This window comes from Atractosteus spatula, chromosome 2, assembly GCF_055471065.1.
Source record: "Atractosteus spatula isolate fAtrSpa1 chromosome 2, fAtrSpa1.hap1, whole genome shotgun sequence".
Classification (NCBI taxonomy): Eukaryota; Metazoa; Chordata; class Actinopteri; order Semionotiformes; family Lepisosteidae; genus Atractosteus; species Atractosteus spatula.
Genome location: NC_142707.1, coordinates 61,725,745 through 61,743,798, shown reverse-complemented (window position 1 = coordinate 61,743,798; position 18,054 = coordinate 61,725,745). Strand labels below are relative to the sequence as shown.

At 35.7% G+C, this 18,054-nt stretch overlaps 1 protein-coding gene across 1 annotated transcript in view; it reads left to right on the top strand.

Moving 5' to 3' along the window:
- Nucleotides 1–299: 299 nt before the first annotated feature.
- LOC148840017 (L-gulonolactone oxidase-like) overlaps nucleotides 300–18,054 on the top strand; it is an 89,372-nt gene continuing 71,617 nt past the window's right edge. Inside the window, exons 1-4 of the mRNA XM_088936408.1 lie at nucleotides 300–335; nucleotides 1,354–1,455; nucleotides 8,318–8,443; nucleotides 12,776–12,870. Coding sequence (XP_088792534.1) covers nucleotides 300–335; nucleotides 1,354–1,455; nucleotides 8,318–8,443; nucleotides 12,776–12,870 — 359 coding nt within the window. The remainder of the gene's footprint in view (nucleotides 336–1,353; nucleotides 1,456–8,317; nucleotides 8,444–12,775; nucleotides 12,871–18,054) is intronic.

The following is an 18,054-nucleotide window of genomic DNA, read 5'->3' as shown; positions in this document are numbered from 1 at the left end:
TTTACCAAAATGCATTCCCATTGATTGTACTGTATCACAACTAATTATTTTTTGATGCAGCAATACAGAAGTTTTAAATTAATTATAATCCCAGATTACATGATACCTTTAATCAATACAGATTCTCAGTAATCACAGCCAAATAGCTATTGGCAGATCCATGTAGGTTTTTGTTGTGATTTTGTATTACAGTACAGTATATACACAATAGTATAATAACAAAGTTCTACTATGTCATATCTTGAGGGGAAGACTTTTATGTAATCTTGTGTACAAAAAAAACATACGCACCTACTAGTATGGTTTGCTGTTTCAGCGTGCTGTTTGTGTTAACGGTACATAATGACAGATATACTGTAGTGCTTATCCAGATGATTTAAAGCAAACCTATTATCTACTTACTGTAAAATTTAAAAAAAATATTTGCAGAAGACAAAATATGCAGAGTGCCTCCTTGGCTGCTCCATCTTTGGACCTGTTGATGATTATTATATCACACAATACACACATGGGGGTCTCTAAATTTTTTATTCATAAATGAAATGTGTTTTATTTCTTTTCAATATTTTCCAGCTGTCTTGCTCATGTATAAATCCATCTCCATAGTTTAAAGGCAACAAATAAATTCAGTAATTGGCAATGGGATTAATACATTTCTATCCTATCCTGCTTTTTTGTAAATCGAACATCTCACACTTATTAAAACAGTTCTGCAAAATATCATACTAGATTGCATCCAACCCAGTACAGAATGCACTCTGTTGTATTCAGTAATAACTACGGAATCTTAATGGCTTCCTGTGAAATATCTAATAAATAACCAGTGTGCTTTTTGTATTTCTAATAAATTTATTTTGGTCTCATATATAACATTTTAGCATGGAGTATTGATTTAAGGAAAACCTTTAGAAATTAATAATGTCAAAATGTAAAAAAAAGTCATGTGGATTTCAAATGAATACATCAAGAAATATCCATCCATTTTCTAATCTGGCATCATGAAATATTAAAATGACTGTTTCACAAAAACTACTGTTAATCTGTTGATCTCCAGTGTTGATCTCCATTTTAAGTGTTCTTATATTCACATAGTATACAAACAAAGATAAAACAAAAAAGAAGCAATTAAGACTGCTCTCTTGCCATTAAAATATGCAAATATAAAATATATAACATTTTTCACTCAAGAAAAATAGACAATTTCAGTAGAATGTTTATCCTTTTTTCTATTCAGCTTTATTTTTTTTTTCAGCAAACAGATTAAATCGTACTGCTATAAATAATATTCTATCACTTTTGGTCAACCTTGAATAACCATACACAGCTCACCTTTTCATTTCCTCTTCCCTCCAGATACAGGGAACTGAAGGATATCATTTCCAGAACTGGGCTCAGACATACAGTTGCCACCCTGAGCAGTACTTCCAGCCCTCCTCCGTGGAAGATGTCAGACAGGTATGTAGAAGTCTGGATGTACTGTATTATTGTTAGGGGGCACTTTGAGGCTAATGTTTTTCTTATCGCAAGGCTCATTTGATGACTGGGGGATAATATTTTGCAATTCAGCCATTCTTCATAAATGATTAGTTATCCAGTCACAAAGAACACAAGAAAGGGCAAGCAAAAAACAACCAGAAATGGTTACACAAATTACATGAAATTGCAGAAGTGTCTTTTTTTATGATGGAAACACTGTATTTGTCTCTAACCATGGCAAATACGTTCTCTATGAATGCATTAAAGGTTTTGCCATGAGCAATACAAATGCTTTGAAATATTATCACTGTATTAGTAAAAAATAAAAAATAACAATAGTAAAGTAAATAAATTGCAAGGTCATCCCCACAGAAATTTTCCAAAGTTGCACTGAACTATGGAGAGTACAAAGATCTGGGCAGAAATACCTGTGTGACATCATGCAGTAGTCTTCAGATAATACTTGGAGAAAGCAAGCAATATAAAGGAAGCATCTTTCAAAGCAGCATGTAACAGTGTATTTACAGTAAATAACTTAATATAAGCACATAAGGGTTTGATATAGGAGGAATAACTTGCGTTTAGTGGTGAAACAGCAGTGTTAAAACAGCAGATGTGTGAAGTATTTTTCTCATAACTTATCTACAGTCCACTTACAGTATGGTGTTATAAAATGGAAAAGTCTTGTAAAGGGGAATATGATACTGTATGTCTATGTAAGCTGAAGACATTCAAGTAGGTAGCTGCAAAGGAACAGGTAAAGGTTGATTCCATTCTGAAAGAGAAAGAGACACAACATTTCAGCTGTAGAGCCTTCTTCATGTGTGAAGAATTTCTATTGCCATCATCTTTCAATTTCTGCAGCTCATGCAGGGTGTTTTAGCAACAGTGCAAGGTTAGACTAATCAGTTCTTTTTTAATTAAGTTAAAACACTGTTTAAGATGAATCAATCATTAACTAATTAAAAGCTGTAATAAAAATGACCATATAATAATTATAATTTATTTAATGATGAAGTAGATCAGTTTAAGGCAGGTCAGTTTAGAACAAAATATCACAAAAGCATCCTGACTAATAGGCTAACACTACTGTTGCACAGAAAATGTTTAAAAAATAATGGAAAAAAATGAACATTAGAACATAAGAAAGTTTGCAAGCAAGTTCATAAATCAAGTTCCTTTATTTAGTCAATAGTAGTCAATTGATCTCAGGATCTCATGAACCCATTTCTTGAAAGAGGTCGTTGTATGAGTTTTCACAACATAACTTGGTAACTTGTTCCAGACTACAAGAACTCTGTTTCTGAAGAAGGTACTCTTGTTCTCAATTTAAAATGCACAACTCAGGAGTTTCCTTTGGTGTGTTTTGACTGTTTATTTAAAAGATGCTTATGCAAGTCAATATACAGTAACTGAGTTATGTCTTAGAGGAATGTGAATGCTTGAGGCCAGGAATATACAAGGAAACTCTTTGGACTAATTCCAGCTCACCGATAAAAGTGTAAAATAATGTAAAATTGTAAAAAGTGTAAAAGTGTGAAATAGAATTTACACTTTTACCCTGTTGGTTATATAAGAAAAAGATTTAAAAAATTCTGATCCCACCAGGAGGTCACCCACGAGGAACAGTACTTTCCCCAAGGCATTGTTCAGTTTGTAGATATGTTTGCCCACACTATGATAGCCTTGAGAGAACACCATCACCTAAGATGGAATCAACAGGCATCTTCCAGCCTATAGAAGTTGACTATTGAGTCAATAGCAGGTGCTCCTGAGACCTGAGGCTAAGAGACAACGAAAGTAACCATAACTAGACTCAAGGCTGGAAAAGGGCGACATAACCGGAGGATCTGAAACGAAAGAACAGAACCATGAGAAAGAAAAGCCTTAAGATCTACAAGAGGGGATTAAAGTACTATTAAGGCTAAGGGCAAGAAGAAGACACTGAACAGAATTAGAACATGGCAAGGATACTGTATATGAAGTGTGAGTCTAGAGAGAATGTTTTTTTCTTGTTTTGGGAAACAATGTTTTTCTTTGAAAGAGAAACCTACAGTACCGTATAAGTGGCTTTCAGGTTAACACAGTGGTGCAGAGATATTAGGGAGGAAGCAAGGTTGAGAACTGAAGAAGCAGTGGACCCTGAGAAAAGCATGTGAGAAAGACATTAGACAAATGAAGGATGGAGGGAGTCTCGTAAAGGAAGATTCATTTCAAGAGATGCTTTGAGTGTAGCAGCAGATGTTGAAATTGACATGGAATGTGAAATGCATACAGTACCATGTAATCACACACTATGAAGTACTTGAGGTTTAGGGTTGAAGGTGCAGAGTAAATGTGGAACTGAGTGAGTAGACTTGGTAATGTCATGAGCAGGGAAGTTATGAAGCTTAGAGGGGTGCTTTTAGGCACGCTAACCAGAATATGTGCGGGTGGCTATACATAGGACTTAGTCCTGAAGCGAGCAAAGAAAAGAATGAAGAAGGGAGCCAGGAAAGCAGGAAGCAAGGGAAAGAAAGGGGTGCAGAGCTGGAGTCTAAAGCTTGCAAGAGACCAGTTGATGTCCTTGAACTCAGTCTTTAACTACTGACCTTCCTTCCTCATCCAAAATGCCAAAAACTAAATACAGTTCTCAATGATCACTGCAATATAGAAACTTTGAGCAGACTACCCACCTTCTATTACTCACATACATTGACCCTAAAAAGATTGAAAAAAGTAATTCCCCAGCTAGAACCCTATCCGAGCTATACTGCCTGCTTTCTTTCAAAAGAAGGTGTTTCACCAGAAAAACATGAATAAAGACGTTTGTCACAGCCACCAGACGAGCAGTCTCCTTATACCTTACAATTTCTTTCTGATAAACATGTCTTGTCATGCCATATTTAGAACCCATTTAAGGGGTGTTTTGTTCAGGAATTCAAACAGATTATTATGTTCATGTGTCTGACACAGGTCAATAATTTGTATTTATTCTTGCATGAACCTCCAGCTCTATTACCTTGTTCTGCAGACTTTACAGCTATCTTTCATGACTAATTAATTTCCTTTTTTCGGTATCCTTTGTTCACCTTGAATCAAGTCCAGTTTATAATCCAATAGAATAATAACTGTCACTTAGAAAATTCACAGCCAATCTGGAAAGTCATAGAATCCATCTCCATTTCATGAGCTGCCTTTTCAAATCCACTGACTTCTATAACAGAATGGCCATCTTACAAAATCAAAAATTAAGATTAAATAGAAAAAAAGATTAGCTAAAAACATTAAAAAATGTAGATAAAATTAAAAGAGAGAGGGATGATATTCTTGTAATAGAAGTCTTTGAATAGACTATAAATGCTCAAATAATTCAAGCAATTTAATTAACTATCTTCCTTCTTTGGCTCAAGATATGCATACTTTCAAAGGATTTTCTGACTTTAAATGAGTAAAGTTTCACACTGTATGTGTAAGTTTGGCTCTCTAAACGTCTCTCTAAACTGTTTCTTCCCATGCATGGGAAAGCTAATTTAATTGTATTCTTCTTTAAAACTTCTTAATGCACCTTTGATCCATCAGATGTATTTACCTGAAAGTCTTTCATGTGTTGCAAGGTTAATAATACTCATCAAGCTCTAACAAGATTTAGAGTTTCTTTAATGAATCTTGCTAATCTTCATTGGACATAAGTGACCAAGTCTGGAATGTTGTTGCATGAAGAATATTAATTGAGATAAATATTTTCTGCAGCTGAAATGTGTAAGAAATAACCTTTAAAATAAATACAATAGAACACCATGATATAGAACTAGCTTAATTTACTACGCTTACGCAGTTATGCTTGTAAGTTGTTAGTTTTTAAGTACAAAAATCAACTGAAAAGAAACTTAGGAGTAAAATACTGTAATACGAATAAAAAACAAGATAATAAGGCCATCTAGCCCAAACTTCCATTTGATGTTTAATAGCTAATTGGACCAAGGTCTCCGCCACCCATTTCTTGAAAAAAGCTGGAGTGCTGGCTTTAAAAATGTGGCTGGCTAGCTTTTCCATCCTCCCATAAACTTTTGCTTGTAGTTTGTGTCCATAGTGTGTCACATTTCAACTGAGTAATCATAGGATTAACTATGGTTTATTGAAAGTTAATGAACTTACTATATTAAATGCCATTATGACCATAATTGAAATGACCACATAGCACCACATTTCAATTTTTTTGTTGTCTGTAGTTGCTGTATTTAACAAGCAAAAACCATGGTTTATCTAAAATCACTTTAGTCACTAAATGGGACACATTCAGAGCTCCCAACACAGATTTAAATGAGTATACGGATGGGGTCACCAGCTATATTAAATATTGCACCGACAATTGTGTGCCAGAAAAGAAAATTTGGACAATTCCCAATAACAGACAGTGGTTTAACAACGACATTCACAATAAAATAAAAGATAGATCCGCCACGTTCAAATCGGCTGACAAAGAGCTGTACAGGGAATCACGGTATGCATTAGAGAAAGCCGCAAAACGGAGCTACAGAGTGTGGCTTGAAACGCAGTGCGCTGACACCCGGAGGCTGTGGCAGGGATTACAGTCAATCACAGGCTGCAAGGGCTGCAGCCAGGAGATTGACACGAACAACACATCACTGCCTTATGCTCTGAACATGGACACTGCTGAGAAGACCCCAAGTGTACAGGGGGAGTTTGTTCTGAAACTCTCAGAGCAGGACATGCACAAAACTCTGAGTAGGGTGAAAATCCTTAAGGCTGCAGGGCCTGATTGGATACCACCCCATGTCCTCAGGATATGTGCAGTCGAGCTGACTACAGTGTTCACGGACATTTTAACTTCTCCCTGTCACAGTCCATTGTCCCTACTTCCTTAAAAAAAAACACCATTGTTACACTCCCCAAAAAGGGAAAAGTGACATGCCTGAACGATGACCGCACAGTAGCATTAACATTTGTGTTGATGAAGTGCCTGGAGAAGCTGGTGTTGTCACACATCAACTCCTCCATCACAGAATCCCTGGACCTCTTGCAGTTCACCTACCAGAACAACAGATCAGTGGATGATGCTGTCTCCCTAGCTCACCATACAGACTTGGAACACTTGGACACTAAGAACTCATATGTGAGAATGCTGTTTGTGGACTACAGTTCAGCATTCAATTCAATCATACTCAGCCAGCTGGTGACAAAGCTCAGGGGACTAGGACTGTGAAACTCTGTCTGCAACTGGCTGCTGGACTTCCTAATCAAGAGACCTCAGGTGGTGCGGATAGGTAATAAAACATCAACACCACTCACCCTGAGCACCGGCACCCCACAAGGCTGCTGTCTGAGTAGGCTGCTGTCTGGCTCCCATCGAGAGCGTCCTCACCAACGGGTTTACCATGTGGTACGGCAACACCTCTTTTCAAGAGAGAAAGGTACTGCAGAGAATGGTGAATGTGACCTAGAAGATCATTGGCTGTGGTCTCATAGAAGTTAAACAACTCTATGAGGACTGCTGCCGTTGTAGAATTCTGGCCATCACACAGGACAGTCACCACCCCGGGCATGAGCTCTTCACCCCACTGCCCTCAGGCAAGAGATACAAGAGCATATGGACACTTACCACCAGATTCAATAGCTTCTACCCACAAGCAATTTGATAGGAGAACACATTTGGCCATGCCCCTTGGACCACACCTACACCATCTACCTCATTATAATTATATTTATTGCATATCTGCAGTCGTTGTTTATATGTCGGCATTGCTTACATTTGAACTGTTTACTTGTACATTGTCTACTTTGTACTACTGTTTGTTTGTATATCGTCTTGATGTACTGTCTGCACTTTGTGTTTTACACTTTTTTTAACAGTTGAGAGACTTTCTGTAAGTAAGAATTCCATTGTATCAGTACATGTATCAGTTACATATAGCAATAAAGTTCAAGTTCAGTTCAAATGCACTATAGTCGTAATGCAGAAGCCATGGTCTAAAATCATGAGTAAACAAATATGTCTATGTCATGAACTCCAACACCAACTCTTAAAGCCAATAACGGCAGTAAAGGACACATTTAATTCACTAAGTAATTAAAAATTGACAGTATATTTATCTTTATTAATCATGTTCACAATATATGGTTCGTCTTTCGGATGAGACGTTAAACCAGGGTCCTGACTCTTGGTGGTCATTAAAGATTCCTGGGCATTTCTCAATAAGAGTAGGGAGTTATCCCGGTGTCCAGGCCAAATTTCCCCGCTTGGCTTTTACCATGGCCTCCAAATTGTCCCCATGTACAGTGTGATTGGCTTGCACTTGCCCTGCGATGGACTGGTGTCCTGCCCAGGGTGTACCCTTCCTTGTGCTCGTTGCTTGCCGGGTAGGCTCCGGCTTCCTGCGACACCATATGGTATAAAGTGGTTTGGCAAATGACATGACAACATATGGTTCTGTGTTCCTGTGTCCGTGTTTGCTAATTGTGCGCTCTTAATTTGGAACACTATCACTTCTGAACTTCACTTTTTTGCTGACTATACTGTACCAGAGCGCTTACATGAATCCAGAATGTCTCCACTGATTATATGACACAACTCTGTACATTCACCCCTTTTTGATATTAAAGCTATGTTAGATAGCTTAAAACATTAAGGCTGCTCACAGAATGCCTGCATGCTTGCAACATGAGGAGTAATTACTTCAGACTTTGAGGATTATTTCATGCTTGAAGTGACCAAATTGATAATCTCCTGCAATATAATGTTAGTGCTTATGGATCAAGACAAATTTCCCAGGACTCTCCTGCTTTTCAGAATATGTCACAGCCTTGGGAGATGCTGTAAGGCTGTTCTTCTTTTTGACAGATCCTGGAACTCGCTAGGCAGTGCAGCAAGAGAGTGAAGGTGGTGGGTGGGGGGCACTCTCCCTCAGACATCGCCTGCACAGATGACTTCATGATGCGTATGGATAAGATGAATAAGGTTCTTGAGGTACAGTAAGAATAATTTTATATTACACGTATAGGATTAGAAAGGAAGCCCCATGGAGGCAGATTCTTTTCAAACAAAGAGTGACTGAAGATCTGCAAACTAGAGTGACTGAAGATCTGCAAACTAATATTTCCAAAACTATCATTTAGTCAAAATTACCAAGAGAGGCAGATTCAAAAACACACCCAACATAATCCCATCTAATAAGTCTTTTTTCATCATAAATCTTACTAAACCATTAACAGTCTATAAAGGAACAAGTAATAGGTTTATTCCATGCTGAAAAAAAGAAGGCTCCACGGCCAAAACGTTGTGTTTTTTCAGCATGGAATAAACCTATTACTTGTTCCTTTGCAGCCTACGCATGCTGACGCAGCTACCCACCTGAACTATTAAATTAACAGGCAATGATCTTGAAGCACTCAAGGTTCTTTTTTTACACTGATCACAAACAGTTCTGAGAAAAAGTTTGTGAACCCTTAGGAATTATATGGATTTCTGCATGAATGGCTCCTAAAATGTTTAGGAACTGATATAATATCCTAAAATGTGATCTGATCTTTGCCCTTTGCTGAATTTGGACAATTTCGAATTTTAGCTACTATGTTAGATTAGATTATTGACTTATTATGAAAAAAAGATCCCTGGTTTATTCCAACGATTACCTCAATTTAAACATGTAACCCATAGCTGCACTCTGTTTCATGTCCATTAATCAATTCATAATCCAAGCAATCTGAGAGTGCAATCTTTGTGGTGAATTTAATCAAAAGCCTTCTTAAAAGCCTTATCCTATTCTTTGTCCATCTATGTTACTACTGTTGCTTGATCAAGAGCTCCAGCAAGTTAGTCAATCAAGATATTCTTCATCCATGTTGGCTGTAACTTAGAACCTCAGTGGCAAATACATGATCCTCTTGCTTACATCTAAGTGATTGTTCCATAACCCTACATGCAATTAAAAAGTTATTGGTCTATATCTGCTATTACATGAGTCCGTTTCTTCAGCCTTTTTTATGGATGGGCAGTGCATCCAGTCACTGGGTATTATCCCTGTCTAGGAGAAAGCTGGAAAAGTTTTGTTAATGGCCAACAGTATGATTAACAACTCTTGTTTCATTGTGTACAATTTGTAGAATACAGGGTCTGGAGATTTATTTGTCTCACTGGAAGGGCTTCCAGTACCTGCAACACTTCTGTTTCTTTTCTGCTATCATATAATATAGGACTCTGTGTTTTCCCAGCCTGAGGCATGTTGTCAGTTCCTTCCTTGGTGGGTAAAAATATTCACTAGAGGACTAAGCCATTTCCTCTTCATCTAAAAGTTTACTTTTTTTTCTCTTAGACACTTTGCTTCATGTTTGTTATTGTTATACTGTTGTAATGCTGAAAAAATCTACTAAGCTAATTTTTATGTGTACATTTGTAACAAAGCTGCACCTATCACATATAGTGAACAGACATTTACAAGTAATAGGATTGAAATTAAAAGATTAATCTGGACAGAGCAGGTAGTCTGTTTCAATCTTCTAAAACCAACAACTAAACGGTTGTTGAAAATGTTTTAATGTCCCTTGCTAGTTCAAATACTTTATAAATAGTAAGGGTTTATTGTACATATTGTAGTGTCAGCATGGTGACTGTTACATAAGTCACTTTTTTATTAAAATGATTCCATTCAAATAGAGGAATGATTCTTTATTAAAGAGATACAATTTGAAATCTTTAGAATACGGGGAGTTCAATTTTGGGAATGTGGAGTGTCAGCATGGTATCTAGGTCCCTCTAAAGCACCACCATCAGAAGTTGTTAATGTGGTCCAGTCAAGATGATTAGTTGGGGTTAATTGCTTGACTGTAGCCTTAATTAAAGGTTTATTGATTAGAACATTTTCAGTTTTTTTTCAACCTTAAATGTCAAAATCTTGCATTGCATATAAAACACAATAGTTGAAAGACAACTTCCTACATATTAAAGAATTAAATTCAAATATTTCAACTCCATTCTATGATTAAATCAATTTATGTTTCAGTTGTGTAACTGAGAGCTTGGCTGGAGTGAAAACTAGCAACTGTGTTTTAATCTCCTAGACCAGGATTTAGGAACTCCTTTTCCAGAGAATGTAGAACAACAGGATAAATAATTCAGAAAATAAAGTAAAGAAGGAAGTTTACTGTATGTATTTCTGACAAGAGTGCAAAAAACATTTTTATCTTAAGACGTTTCTTTTGTTCTAGGGTAGCTGAAGTCTACTGGGGAGAATGTGTACCTTGCTAAGTGGTGCTTTTTTAAAAAGGCAAAATGGACATTGCTCCTCAGTAAAACCTCATGAAATCACATTTTTACCATGTCAGTTATTTTTATGCAAGATAAAACTGTAGGGTAATATTGCAGTCAGTTTCTTACTTCAAACATGCATGGAAAGTGAGTTCAGGTGCATATTATCTTCTTTGAAAGATATGTTTTGATTCAGAGTTCAAAATAGCCAATTTTTCTGCAATCAGATTTTAATGTTACAGATTTATATTGAAAGCATTTATACTGAAAGCATGAAAAACCAACATTCAGGGAGGTGTGCAGAGACTGTTAAACAATATGGAGAAAAAAGGACAGAGAAGTTGGTACCAGCTGATTAGATGAAATACTGTAATTTTCACCAATAAAACCAAAGAATACCACCTAGCATCACTTCACCAATTTAACTGCCCTGCTCCACGATTTAAAATAAGATGTGGGAACTTAATGCAAGACACCTCCATCACTGACCAGAAATCTCAATCACTGGTCTCAACCAAGAATCTAAAGGAGAAGTGGTTATTGGATACTCCATTGTCTACAATAGATCTGAAAGTGAATGAACTCCATTCACTGCAGAGATTTGACCAGAGACCATGATACAGTAACAATTTGTCTCCATGGACCTAAAGTGATCAATATTCCCTGGATAGCTAATCCCTCAAAAAGGTAGAATTGAGGGGCCATCTAGCTTGTTTCATTGCTATCTACTATGCTTCAGTTTATCAAGAAGAAAGGCAAGAAAAAAAATAGACATTAGTACTGGAAAACACTTCCACCTACATCATACAAATGTTAACCAGTCTTATTTTACTTCATCTTCACTTCACCTACTGTAAGTGTGTAGGTGGTAGATCGTACATAGGCTCAGTTCAGGATCTTATATAGTAGCAAGTAAATATTTAATCAGTAAGATACTGATATTGTAAGCTTGCTACACATACATTTGGGTGGGAACAGGCTACAGTACAAAGGGCAGAAACAGAAAGAAGCACAGTTATAATCTTTAATGTTGTATAGTTTCTTATTGAAGTGCTTAAGATGCTAATTGTAGTAACTAGCAAAACTTATATACAGTACTGTAAATAATTGAAATGATAATACACAACAACAAAAAAAACAATAGTGGCCACATCATGAAAAAATAGTCAACAGCAAAGACATTTTTCAATATAATATATAAATCAAGGATTCAGAGCAACCCACTCAGCTGTTTTATAAAAAAAGACTTCTTCCCCAGGCCTTTCCTTTCAGTTTTTCTTAAAGGTTTTCTTTATTCATTACATCGTAACAATAAAAAGCATGTTTCGACTTTCATCTTACAAATGTGGCCCTTCTTTATTCTTCTCTAAATATAGAATAAATAAATCCATGGAGATCAGTCTACTTTCTATTTTATTTCTATTTTAAATTGAAAACACAGCATATTTTAGCCTCAGTAAACACACTGATGCTACCTACAGTAACCCATCCCTGCAGTACGAACTAGCATCTCAAGGGTCTCTAAACCTCGGTTAAAGAAGTTAGACAAAAACATTATCTACATAGAGCACGATCAAACACACATTGCAGCCTTTTACAGGTCTGTCACTACAGCTTCAGAAACAAAGGGGTACTAAACAAATTGCAGTGGGAACATAGTAATTTTCAGCAGTCTGTTCCCTGCTCACCAAACACCCAATCCATCACTTGATTGAGGGTGAGACCCTTGCAAAAATTGCCAGTTGATAGACCTCAAGGAAATGGACCAGCTAAAGATGTTTGTCTTATCTTATCTTCTGAGGGGCATTTTATTTTAATTTTACTATTGTTAGTTGCATGGTGTGTCAAAAACGAAATAAGCAGGCTTTCTGTGTTTTTGTTATTGTTCTCGCTGCGTTTAATTTATTCCGTTTAGTTTTCTGTTTAATTTTTGGAAACAGTGCCTGAAAACTGTATTTATTCCACTTAAGCCACCTTGACTTGTTGCTACGTCTTTAACCATTAAATATATATTCACATTTATATGTGAATACAGATGCTTTGTTTCACTTTCAGGTCGATGAAGAGAAGAGACAGGTCACAGTGGAAGCTGGGATCTTTCTGCGTGATCTGAATGAAGAATTAGCAAAACATGGCCTTGCCCTCTCAAAGTAAGCACACTTTCTTTTAACGTTGACTGGAGAATAATGAACATGCATAACAAAATATTCTCATTGAAGTAAGATCAGATAAAATAGGAACTTCAACTCCTCTACCCATTTCAGCTTCTGTATTATTTTACACATTTCCACTGTTTTAAAATGGGGCATTCTACTAAAGAGATAATAATGTTCAGAATTGTTATTGGCTATTATGTGCCAAAGGGATGTTAAGGATACTTGCAGTATATAGATTAGTATGCAGCCACTGAACTGTCTGTTGTTTTTTCACCTCAATTCCACATCAGTTTTTAGTCATGCCTGGACAGGAAAAGTGGGGGTGATAGCTCAGTAGGCTACATACTTAAATCCTTCTTTGAGTGGAAGGTGTACAAATAGGTGGGTGGAGACCAGCGTAAATGATGCCCCAGTGTACAGAAGTACAGAAATTGCATGTCACCAGGTGAATGTCTAGTCTATGAGATCAGTTCAGTATATCAGAGTCACTCTATTTCTTGCAATCATCGTGTGACTGGGTGTCACGTTCTACAGGCCAGACCTTCCTGATGAAAAACAAAAGACGTATCATGTAATTGAGATCTGAAGAGACTTGTGTTAAATTTTAGAAAAGGGGAGTTATGTTGTGATATTTGTGGAAATATTATCTTGAATCCATCAAGGCAAAAGATAATTAATGGGCTCTAGAATAGTTCCCAAGTCAGTGTTGCAGGGGGTAAGCAACAGGCCCAAGGCAGGATACACCCTCAACAGGATGTCAGTCCAATGTAGGACACATACAGACACCTTTATAGACACTAATGAACCTACCAGTCTTTGGACTGTGGGAGGAAACCCAATTATCCAGAGGAAAACCACAAACACAGGGAGACCATACAAATTCCACACAGATAGCACCCCAGGAATTGAACAGAGTTCCAGCACTGTAAGACAGCAATGCTAACCACTGTGCCACCTTCACAATTTCCACTTTGAATAAATGTTGAGACAACATGAACGAAACTGAAGAGCAGGACTAAATCAGGTATATGCTGAGGAATCCTACCCACACCAGGCAAAGGTGAACAACAAATATTAATTTGTTGCAACCTTAGTTTTTCCCCAGGAGGCTCCCCATCCAGGTACTGACCAGGCTCACACCTGCTGAGCTTCAGTGGGTTGCCAGTTGTGAGTTGCAGAGTGATATGGCTGCTGGCTATTAGGTTATTAGTGAAGTATGAAGGACTATGACTCCTGCTGTTCTTAATTCATATCAATGATCTAGATTAGTATAATATACTGTAGGTATAATTAGTAAACAACTCACATTTGCAAATGATATGAATTAGTGAGGATTATCATACACTGTAGAAGAAGGAAAATAAATTAAAAAAGGATTTAAATAAAATTCAAAACTGGGTAAACACCTGGCAGATAAAATCAACTTGGGCCCAGGTACTCATTTGTATTGTAAATATTTGTAACTAGTAATCCTTGTATTTTGTGCTTTTGTCTGTTAGTTTTCATAAATAAGTTTGTGTATGTACGTTGTTGCCAGATGCTGCACTAAGCTAAGAAAAAAGAAAAAGTACAAGAATAAGAACAAATAAAAATGCTTACATTTCCTTGCTAGGCAAGTTGGTGCAAGGACTCACTTTTTATTTTAAATTGACCTTACAGTATTTCATTTACACACACCTATTTATAAAAATTAACTTGTGAGCTCAGCTATTCTGGAGGTATAGTGCCAGTTTGTATCAACATTAAGACGATCTTTAAAAAAGTGATAAACTATTATTATACATTTTCTGTTTAATAATTCAGTGTATTTAAAGACCCATTAAAGCACTCAGGAGGACCTAATGAGACAGATCAGTTGTGGTAATGAAAGTGTTAATCAATTACGACCGATTGTTTTTGTGAACCATACAGGGATTTTTTGCATTAAGACCTATCATGTGTCTATCACTCTGGAACAGATGATGCTCCACCATATTAACCCCAATATAAAAGGGATTTTGTAATGTTTAAACATTTACTAAGCTTTTGAAAAATATAGTGTGAATTTCAGATGCAATAATGTCCTGGAATACATGACGGAAAATACAGTTAATTTTTAATAGGTGCAATTTCATTTATTAAAATAATTTTAATGTTGTAATATATCAGAAACATACTGTATGTGGACATACAGTATCATTTAGGATAATTCCAAAATATCTTATATAAATGCATTTTGTTAATTGATAAACAATGATACTCCGATACAAAATATATACTATGAATGTATTATCATTTTAAAAGGTTTATTTGCATGTATATTTTCAACAGAGTATATTGCACAAACATATAACTTCAAAGTCTATTGTAACAGGCTTTATAATATGTAATTATTTCTATTAATGTAATTTTAAATCTGTTGTGCTGATACAGTATATCATTTTAACAATGAATTAAAATAATAAAAATTAGATTTAAAATTAAATTCCTTTTCCAGTGCAAAAGGCATGGACAGTTGTAGTAGACAAAGATTATTCCACATTGAAAAATAGAGTGAAATTAAAACTGATGAGCTTTCTTCAGGTGATACAGTATGCATGGAATTATCCTTTCCTTGTTCCTTTGCAGCTAGCACGCACAGACACAGCTTCTGTTCGAACCTCTTACGAAGGGTATAGTTACTACTGGACACCAGGCTGCAATTACTGCATGTAACTTTTAAGAATAGAATTTTGATGACACTTTCATCAAATACACAATTTAAGATTTCTTTTAAGTAGATCATTTCTTTTGAATACTTTGAATAATACATAAAAACAACATAATATAAAATAAGAATAAACTACTGAATTAAAACAAATTAAAAATGTAAATACAGTATTATCATAAAAGCCAGCTCAGCTGCATACTGTGTTGGTATGACAATCTTGTCAATACTGTACCTCCATTTTACACTGCTGAGAGCAAAAGAAATAATTGATATTCAGGCTGAGTCTCAGTGTGGGAGATGAACATTTCAAATACTCATTAAATCTTTAATAGTGCCAAAGGGAGAATAAATAGTTAAATATATTCACTGTGCTTTTCCTGAACATAGTTTGGGGGATATATAGCAGTCAGTATGAAGCTAATTATTGGTGTTCAAGAGTATCACTGTAGAATCCCCAGACCTATAACATCATTAAAATTCTAAGCCTTTAAAAAACTTACTGAAGGCCAAATAATTTATCTTCTATAATTTAGATTTACAGTATAAGTAGTAAGCTACACATAATTCAGAAAACTGTGGTTTGGAACAATGTCACAATGCTTGTGTATACTGTATTATTTTAATACTAAATGCGGTATTATTTGTGGACAATCATGGTTTGACAAAGACAGAACAGGTTTTAAAGAAAAATAGTCATTTGTTAATAAAGGCACCTTAGCGCATTTCATACTGGTGATATCAATGTTGCTGTCAAAAGGCCAGAGCTGGCTGTTTAATTTAATTAGGTTGCTGCTTTTACAGCAGAGCTGTAATGGAATCATTCTGTATCACTGCTCTCAGCATTGTTGATCAATCGGTGTGAAAGCTGTTGGAGTGATTTCTAGCTAGCTTTTGATTAAAGGTTATAATTACTGGTATCTGAAATTAATATTAATGTTATGAAGAAAATAAAAATGTGATCTATAAATTAGGAGAGCTCTATGATTACAAGTAGAAATGGGAATAGTATGTCCTATTTATCACTGTAACTGTTAAAAATTAAAAGGATGTGAATGGTACAACATACTATAAGTGTCAAACAATTTTTTTAAATCCATACAAGGCATCAATTTGTCTATAGATTAAAGAAGCTTTGCTTCAGTATATACTGTACATGGTATATTAATTCACAGCATGGAATTGATTTGGAATGGATTTTCATGCTTTTAACGTGTGACTAACAAAACTCAACATACAATACCTACTTTATGTCAATAGATAGACACTGAATTATTTCAAAACATTCTGTTTGTTTTCTATGAGTTTTAATAATGATGCTTTTTTCTTGACCAAAATAAGAACCTTTGTTTATTGTCTAATGTCCAAAGTACAAGTATACATTAAGACACAGTAAATCAACCTAAACAACATTAAAGAGAAAACAGTTTCTACATAACTTTGTGATTGGGAGGAAAAATAGTTTCAGAATCAGTTTATAGCCAAACATTATAACCTTTTGATTTTATTAGGATACAGTGGAATTGTAGCAGTAAAATGTTTGCATACTGTACATTCATATTCAATTTCAGCTTAAAACTCACCTTGCTTCCTTAACAAATACTAAAACTGGTTTAATGATTAATGGTCAGTCAGTGAAGTAGAATGTTCATGCTAAGACATATTAGTGACATTTCTGCTAGTGAACTGTCAAAGTCACTGAATGAATAAACTTTGGAGCTAAACTAAAATTTTGAAAAACATTATCTTTTGTTCAAATACTGTATGTTGTGCAAACAGGGTAGGCTGCTCACACCATTAAGTTTTGAGTTTTTAGATTGAATCCAAGTTCCAGATCAAACGCATGGGTTTTCTGGTTTCATATGCATTTACTGTTTTCTCACTGATGAATACAAAAGTGAATGGTTCTCCAAAACCTTCTTTGTTGATCTTCAGCCGACTTTGTGTTTTCTATAGTTCCCAAATTCAATTAGAAACCACAAAGCAGAAAGGTAAGGATTAAAGCAAGAGGAGACAGGAAAGTAAAAGCTGAATAATAGGCAAGAACAAGCTTCTTTTTGAAGCTATTTACCATTTGAGATTGAAGTGTAATTTGGACGGCAGTGCTGGTACAAAGACTTAAATTTTCATAGACCTGAAGCTTGGGTTAATTGCTGTCTGGAGCTGATCTATCCAGATGGATATTCTGTTGCAGAAATCTTGATAGGGTATGCCTTTATTTCAACATTTGAATTTAGCTGGTGTATACTGTAACTCATTTCATTTACTAACACAAGCTTAAAAATGAAGGGGTTACTTATACGAACAGCTTCCTCTAGGTCTCATACTATAAAAATACTTGATAAACCACACAGTTAAATGGCAGCAGATTAACTGAGGTTGATTTATTCAATTATTCAAGTTCAATACTCATCATTTTGAGTTACTGTTATGCAGTCTACCACAAAAGAGCATTACCTTGAAAATGGCTGATTTATGATTGTGTAAATAAC